Source organism: Salvia miltiorrhiza, chromosome 1 (assembly GCF_028751815.1).
Source record: "Salvia miltiorrhiza cultivar Shanhuang (shh) chromosome 1, IMPLAD_Smil_shh, whole genome shotgun sequence".
Taxonomy (NCBI): Eukaryota; Viridiplantae; Streptophyta; class Magnoliopsida; order Lamiales; family Lamiaceae; genus Salvia; species Salvia miltiorrhiza.
In genome coordinates, this window is record NC_080387.1 from 17,064,613 (window position 1) to 17,073,137 (window position 8,525).

The following is an 8,525-nucleotide window of genomic DNA, read 5'->3' on the forward strand; positions in this document are numbered from 1 at the left end:
TCCCCTAAACATCTTCCTAAAGGAAGATGACACATGTTTTAATAAAAGTTAGTTGTGTATTTGATAAGTGGAGAATGGGTCCCACAAAAAGTGAAATTGTAAGAGTAATAATTAATGAAATTGTTCCTAAAAAAACACACCTTCAAGCCATCCCCCAATTTTTTTTTTCTTGCTAGTGCTCTAATAATCGTGCCCCCTTTTTGACTTTGGCAAACACTGTCCTCTGCTCTGTCACATTCATGTACGTCTTCGAGGTTAATATGATATGTCTTATCTATTGTCTCTTGAGCTATGTTTTCTTCATTGATCATTTCGTTCACAACATCCATTACATCATCCGCATTCTCGCCCATAGCCCTACCCTTGTCAAAAACTTCCTTCCATTCTTCGAACATAGGCCATGACTTGTAGCACATTAGCCTCGCATTGCCATCACATTATAAATAATGAAGATATGTGTAAGAACCAAAAAAATAAACAAATAAATAAACAAACAAACTCGCAGACCTTGATGTTTGCTTCGATTGCTCCTTGCTATAGTCTAACATATGTGTCCTTTTCAAATTAAAACCAACACTGCTTCGAGTTAGCATTGTAGACAGGGAATAGTAGTTCTTTTCCCAAGTGCTAATCTTCAAGTTGATGTGTGTGATTCCCTTTAGGTTTGTTCCAATAAATTCTTTTTGCATAGAATCTTCAAGCTTGTTGAGATAGTCAATCCTAAATCCATTGTCGTATTTTCAACCTTGTGCAACAAGTTCTTTCAATGATGTAAGAAGAGTCTCTTCATCTTTAGAAGACCAACTTCGCCTAGTCTTATTAGTTTTGTTAACACATATACGACCAACTTTATTACTGCTTGTTCCAATACCTTATAATATGTTTAAAGGGTTACCATAAGATGAGGTATTGTTCTAGGTTAAATTCGAAGGGCCATATCACAATTTAGGAATATTGATGGACCAATACACAAGCCTAAAATGCATAATCACAATCTATCCAGCTGCCCAAAATCTAACATTTCTTAAACCCTAGCTATTTAAAAAAAAAAATCTAACAAGCCTTATTCATCATACACACAAACAATGAACAAGAATTAACTAACCTTGTTGTGTAGAACTCATTATTTCAATTGTTAGCGCAGCGGTTCCGGGTCAAGGGTTGTGCGGTGATTTTTTTTTTTCTTCCTCTGCTCCATATTCTTTGCGGCTAGTTGTGGCAAGAATGCTCTGATTTTCCATTTATAGATATTCGGCAAAAGGATTTAGACATAAGGACATGTTTATCATTTTAAAATAATTAGAAGGTTATATTTGTAAAATTCAATAATAATCTGAATTTTAAGTACGTACAGCTACCAAACAACTAGTTTGTGTTATCCAAGGTTTATATCTTAACTACCAAGCATAAGGTTATATTACCAATCACACCTTATATAGAATATGTATCTTGACATATCCTAACCTACTTATCAAATGTGGTCATAGATGTTAAAAATAGAAAATAATAATCATTTAAGAAAAATTCGTGCATATTTATCCATCTAAGAGTTGCATATTAATTATCATGATATTGAAATGTCACTTAGAGGGTGTTTGACTAAGCTTATTTTAAAAAGCTTATAAGCTGTAACTCTTAGAGCTTATAAGATATAGTTTTTTAAGAGTTTATTAGTTGTCAAAATATTTGAATAATTGAGCTTATAAGCTAGAGAGAGAATATCAAAGTGAGATGAAATTAGAATGATATATAATGAAAATAAAAAATTATACAACTTGAGTTATTTTTGTAAAATGAGTGTTGCATATAAGATAATGAGAAAATAAGTTTGGGTGTAAGACTTATTTTTTGAGGGACCTTATAAAGAGCTTATTTTATCAAATAATTTGAATGAGTTTTTAAGCTCTTAAACATCTTATAAGTTGTTTTAAAGAGGTTATAAGCTCAGCCGAACACCCGTAAAATAGTGTGATAATGAGACATATAAGAGGCAAGAGGGCAGGCCATGAGATTAGATTCCCACTTGACAGTCTGTATGTCTGTCATCAACTCAATGGACCCGTCGTCAATTCCTCTCTCACTCCTAACTTAGTGCTCCTCAGTCCACACACACACACCCACGCTTCAAGTGATATCACCTCTCTCTCTCTCTCTCTCTCTCTCTCCTTAGATCGCGTCACATTGCCCTTCAGTCACAATGGCTTCAGTCGTCGACTCTGCGTGGACGGTGAGTGCTCCAGTTCCATGTTATTTTGCCCTAGCTTCGGCCTCTTCTCTGAAATCTATTCTATTGCATTCTTGGTTTGTACTACTTTCCTCCACTGCTGCCAAATTCTTTTCCTACATATATCTGTACCATACATGTTAAAAAAGAAAAGGTAACGAAAACAATGGAAGAAGTATAAGCTCAAATTTTACCAATCTACTCAGGTTTTTGAAGAAATCGTGGCGGTGAACAATCAGCAAAACATGTTTCTGATTTCTGAAATGTACCGTACCGTACCAGTGTAAATCGAAATCCTAGATGATTGTTCAGATTTCACCGAGTGTTTGTTATGTTGTTTCCACGATTAACATTTGCATGATCGAGAAACGCTAATCGCATTTCATTGTGCTCAATTTATAAAAATAAATCTCAATAACTAAGCTTAAATAGTTTATTCTGGATTAGTGTTTATGGCTCGGAGACAATGAAGATAAGAGAAATTAAGCCTATTGACATATTTGTTTTTCGTCAAGATTGTTGATCGGCTATATACATTTGGACACTCGTAGATAAGTTTTTGCATGTCAAATGAGAATAAAGGCTTCTAAACTAAATTTTTTGACTATCATGTAATGTAAATAACAAACCATGAATGGTTGTGTTCTGCATGCATAGCCATGATCAAGCGTCCCATTGGGGTTGATTGCTTTTGGTCTAAATGATACTAGAAAATTCTTTGACTGGTATGAAGAAATCCAAATGTCTGCAATTCTAAAAGAAAACATAGGCATTATATGGCCCTTGGCTGCTCTCGTTTTGCCCAACTCAGCCTAATAGGGTATCATGTCCCCTAGGCAGTGGCCAAAGCCCCGTGGTGATAGGCCTCAGTATCCTGCCTGCGTACAATTCTTGACCCTGCCTAGGTCTGCTTATGATGCTCGGCCTCAGTATCCTACCTGCATAAATTCTAGACTCTGCCTAGGTATCCATCCTTAAGATGCTCGGCCTCAGTATCCTGCCCACCTAGCATTAAATGCCTTTTGGAAACCAACTTTATATTGCTTGCCTGGAGTTAAGTAGTCGCAATCTATTGACCAGGATCTGTAAATATTCTTCTGTTCCTTTGTTAAACAACAAATTCTGGACCTTTCTTATGTCACTTCACTCACAGTAATATAATTCTAAGTTTGATTAGTGACTTTGATATGATAATATCGACATGTTGTGAACATTTTTCTCCCAACTTTGTTGGTCTTGCTCACTTCTTGGTTTGTTCCCAAGTAGATGACTAATAGCCTTTGGCTTGATAAATTGTCTGAATGTTTCATTTCTTAACTCCTACATTGCTATAAAAAAAGAAATGCAATTTCTGTTGTTATGTTATTGGATAAACTACAGAATATTTTGAAAGAGCACTACAATAATAATGAAAGTCTTTAGAAATATTTTTGGATTGGCAGAGCGATGAAGGCTTCTTGCGGTAAAAATCTTATAGAGAACAGTTCTCAGATCTCAAGAATGATTTTCATGTGGTTGTTAGGCATATAAGTTAGGGAGCCCTAACTTAACCCAAAACCATGGTCAAAGGTAAAGGGTTGACCCCCTCTTATATACCATTCCACACTTTCATGTGGAACCGATGTGGGATATCGTAACAATCCATCCCCCATTAAGACCGGACGTCCACGGACGGCTCTCACTCTGGGGAGCCCTCGATCGACCCAGGCAGGTCGCCTTTGAGCCCCTGGAGTCGTGCGGCACTCTCCCCAGGTAGCCCTCTCCCGTAAACTTCCGGATCCGGCAGGTCGGACCAAATTGTTAGGCATATAAGTTAGGGAGCCCTAACTTAACCCAAAACCATGGTCAAAGGTAAAGGGTTGACCCCCTCTTATATACCATTCCACACTTTCATGTGGAACCGATGTGGGATATCGTAACAGTGGTTCATTCCATTACACTTCCATTGTTCAGACTTCAGACTCGGCATAAGTTGACCTCTTCCTGAGCTATCTATCACATTTAAATTTGTGTTTGCTATTTTATTGGTTTTGCAGTATCTCATCACCCATTTTAGTGACTTTCAACTGGCTTGTCTTGGAAGCTTCTTTCTTCATGAGAGCATCTTTTTCTTGTCTGGACTTCCATTTATATTTATGGAAAGGGCTGGGTGGCTGAGCAGATACAAAATACAGGTTTCATTGACTTGAGTCACTGATACTGTTGTTTCCTGGTGTCTCTCTCTCTCTCTCTTTCTCTCTCACATTTACGATAACTGCTTTTTAATTGGTGCAGACTAAGAATAACACACCTGCTGCCCAGGAGAAATGTATCTCTCGGCTATTGCTCTATCATTTTTGTGTCAATCTACCTGTTATGATTCTATCCTATCCAATCTTCACATCCATGGGGATGCGAAGTACACTTCCATTGCCGTCCTGGTATATTCAGGTTCTTTATATACTAAAGCTTGATTTACCTAATTGATACTGTTTTGCTGCTGGTAACCTGACTAGTGAATTGCTTAATACCATAGAAGTCACTAGACCAATATTTTTTGGTTTCTTTTGCCTACAGTTAGATATCTTTATGGAACAATCAGTTCTTTAAGGATGTAAAATAACTGCATTCAAAGAGTTTCAGTCCTTACGAGAAAACATCAACTTACTATTTTACCCTCAAATTGCATATTAATGTATTCAATCAGCTTAAAATGTAAATATTGGTTCTCACAGAGTTTCAATCACTAACAGAAAATGTGGGATGTCTATTACCCACAGTTGATAGTCTCTAGATGTTTAATGTTTGCCTAGCAAACTTATGCATTTTCAAGTGTCAGTAAAGTAATCGATCAGAATGGATTGAAGGTAGGGTTGTGGTATAAACAGTCAGATACCTTTGCTATTCTCACACTAAATTATGATGAACAAAAAAACCTCTTAGCACTACAGTCAATTAACTAAGGCAAATTGAATCCTTATGCTGTCTTTACTTCTTTCATGCATTTTGGCACATTACCTTATCTAGCTACTAAATTCTGTTCCCTGATTCTCTTGATTGAATAATAGGAGTTGGTTTTGCAGGAAAGTAATCTCAACTCAGATTTTATTCTACTTCATCCTTGAGGACTTTGTCTTCTACTGGGGCCACAGGATTTTACATACAAAATGGCTTTACAAGCATGTCCACAGTGTCCATCATGAGTGAGTAGCATTCCACATGTGCACCTTCTAGGCAATCATTTACCCTTTGGTTGCAAAGTAATTTTTCTCTTCTGCCATGTATATATCTTGTCAATATGCTTGAAATCTGTACAGATATGCAACGCCTTTTGGCCTGACTTCTGAATATGCGCACCCTGCTGAGATTCTATTTCTTGGGTTTGCTACTATACTCGGTCCTGCCATCACCGGGCCCCATCTGATAACTTTGTGGTTATGGATGGTACTTAGAGTCCTTGAAACAGTTGAGGCACACTGTGGATATCATTTCCCCTGGAGTTTCTCAAACTTATTGCCTTTATATGGCGGGTATGTTCTCTTGCATTTCTGACCCTTCTGTAATACTCCCTCCGTCAACCAAGAATGTGGCACAATTGCCTTATTCGGCGTCCATGAAGAGTGTATCACTTTCCTTTATAGGACATGACCTCGCACTCTATCCTGAAAATTCAACCTTACAAGCACCACTTATTTACAAAAAAACCACCCCCTGGCCCACACTCAATCCTTATAATTCAACCTCAGCCACTCATTATTCAACATGGTGGGACCCTTTCTCCACTAAAAAAACATCTACCAACCATTTTATGAAAACCTGTGCTGAACCCAATGTGCCACTCTTGGTTACAGAGGTAGTATGTGATTTAATATGCTTCTAGATCTAGTTCATGACTGATATCTCATCTGTGGATTCTCAGAGCTGATTTTCATGACTATCATCACCGACTGTTGTACACAAAGAGCGGAAACTATTCATCTACTTTTGTTTACATGGATTGGTAAGATTATGATGCACTACTTTCTGCCATTCTAAATATTGCGTGAGCATTTTAGTCCTTAGTCCATACTAATACAAAGAATCAGTGCACAAAAACTTTTACTTATATTTTCTAGAACCTACTATTTCACTTGCAAGATGTGTTTATCCCTAAATCTCTCACCAGAACTGCTATATGAAATAAGTATATATTATGAACTATCGCATACTATTGAGCATGAACATATAAGAGTAGAAATTAAGGGGTTTCCGAGTGCTTTAAAGATCTGATATGGGAACTAGAGTAAGACTCTGAAGGTATTGATTGGGCTCAGTGTAGAAAGCTATTGTTGTTGATTAACTTCAGCAATGGAAATGCAATTATTAGGCAGTTAATTAATATAGGTCTTTGGCTACTTGGCTAAACTAGCAGTGTTTTGTTCCCTCATTGGGGGTGGGGGGACGTTGTGTGTGGGATCATAATTCCCTACTTCTCTTTGTTGTTTGATATCCTACACTTTTCTGCCATGCTTTACAAATTGATCTGAAATGCTGTTTTAAGCAGTGGCAATCCTTAATTCTGTGCCTAACAAAAGAAGAATAAGCAGTGGGATGAATTTGATTTGTGTTTATCTGCTGATAAGCCTTTGGTTGGGGAGGCAAGTTTCATTTTTATCCCTATTTATCTGATTTTATCTTTCATGCGTCTCTATCTTTTGCTAGTGATTAGCAACTTGAGGATCCTTTGGTATTGAGATAAGGCTGGAAGGTATTAGATCCCTTTGATTAGTTTCTTGGTAATTTTGCTGGCCTTGGATTATTTCGAGAATGGAATAATTTCCAGAATGGTTACTTTAAATTCCTAACCTCCACCCATCCCCTGCTTGTGTGAGTTGCTCAGTGCAGTGTTGGAATCACTCTGGATTTGACCTACTTGTTTATAAAAGACTTAACAGAATTATCAGTATAATTTATAATTCGACATGTATTTGCAGGAGCTCATTATTTTCTCATTTACTGCATGTGTGTATTTCTCTTCCTGCCTGAAAAGGAGTTCTTTATTATTCCCAAGAAGTATGTAATGCTTGCGTTGTTTTGAATGGGTTAGCTTCCATACAATAAGTTTCTTAGAATCATTGTTATGTTATTTGTGATTAAATTCTTGTAAAATCTCAGCATCTGCTTAATATGCCCAATAATCTTGTATTTGAGGGGTTGCAAGTTTCCTACACCTGCTCCCATGAAGTCCTCAGTTTCAGATTTTTTACAGCTTTGGTTTCCAACAAATTTTAGGACGACCTTGTGAAGAAAGCTATGAGGGAATTCCTAGTGTTATGTCGTGTGATACTTGTGTTTCTCGATTGCAGCATACTTTGTAGACTGATGCATCCTGTAATATGGTATTTGTTAGGTTCTAACCTTTTCCAATTTTCTAGGATATTTGGTACTGATAAGGGTTATAGAAAATTGAAGGAGCTGAAGAGCGGAGGGGCCGAGACAATGGTTAAGGAGATGTAAAAGTTAACGGGACATCTAGGTTTGTGATTTTGGAGCATCATCGTCTTGACTGGTTTCATATCATTTTGGTTTCTTAGGTTGTTTGCAATTGCAATTTGTATCCCAATGCTGCTGCAGTTAGTATTTTGTGTTATGCGGAATCAAGTCATGGCTTGTTATGGATTTTGTGCTGCAACTGTAACCACATGAATGCATTCCGCACTTTGTTCAGCTCTCATTGCTCGACTTCGTTCATATCATCTAGAAAACATATAGTTCCCCAACTCTGTATCTGTATATTCAATTTCTCAATTTTCTTAGCACAGGTCAAATCATCAGTCTGGAGCAGGGCAACAGCTGAATACTCCATATAGGAACATGAGCTGATGTTAAACTGTCTTCCTCAAGTCTTATCAGCTACTATGATTGTCTTTAATTATATTTTATAATTTATATATGTTATGTTACATTTTCCCATATATTATAAATTACTCCCTTCATTCCATTAATAACATCTCAATTTCTTTTTTGGTTCATTTATAATGTTTCAACCAAAAAAAAAAAGAAATAAATTAAGGTGTGGGTTCCTCCCACTTGAATGCAATTTACAAGATGTGGATCCTTCTCAATTTATTGTTAAAGCATTTCTTATTTCTCTCTTATTTATTTTTCTTAATCGCGTTTAAACAAACCACTTTATTGTTTAAATTCTTGTTCCTTAATTTGCATATTCCAATTTTTTTTTAATGCTATTAATGGGACGTATATTATCCAGTGTATTGTACATGAGAAATATTAAACTATATATTAATATAAGGGGCAATAGCAAAACTAGGGATGTCAATTC

The 8,525-nt window shown here is 36.6% G+C and overlaps 1 protein-coding gene across 1 annotated transcript; it reads left to right on the forward strand.

The window, feature by feature from the left end:
* The first annotated feature begins 2,017 nt into the window (after positions 1-2,017).
* LOC131006789 (methylsterol monooxygenase 2-2) lies at positions 2,018-7,916 on the forward strand. The gene is made up of 7 exons (XM_057933927.1): positions 2,018-2,227; positions 4,261-4,398; positions 4,499-4,644; positions 5,287-5,406; positions 5,521-5,733; positions 6,123-6,203; positions 7,618-7,916. The coding sequence occupies exons 1-7, from the start codon at positions 2,198-2,200 to the stop codon at positions 7,697-7,699; spliced, it is 810 nt and encodes a 269-aa protein (XP_057789910.1). The 5' UTR covers positions 2,018-2,197; the 3' UTR covers positions 7,700-7,916.
* The last annotated feature ends 609 nt before the right edge of the window (positions 7,917-8,525 follow it).

What these genes read in the sequence shown, in the direction of transcription:
- LOC131006789 (XM_057933927.1), top strand. Translation starts at nt 2,198, where the DNA reads ATGGCTTCAGTCGTCGACTCTGCGTGGACG. An exon ending in ACACTTCCATTGCCGTCCTG is followed by an intron (nt 4,645 to 5,286) that starts GTATATTCAGGT and finishes TTGGTTTTGCAG; the next exon opens with GAAAGTAATCTCAACTCAGA. An exon ending in ACTTTTGTTTACATGGATTG is followed by an intron (nt 6,204 to 7,617) that starts GTAAGATTATGA and finishes CCAATTTTCTAG; the next exon opens with GATATTTGGTACTGATAAGG.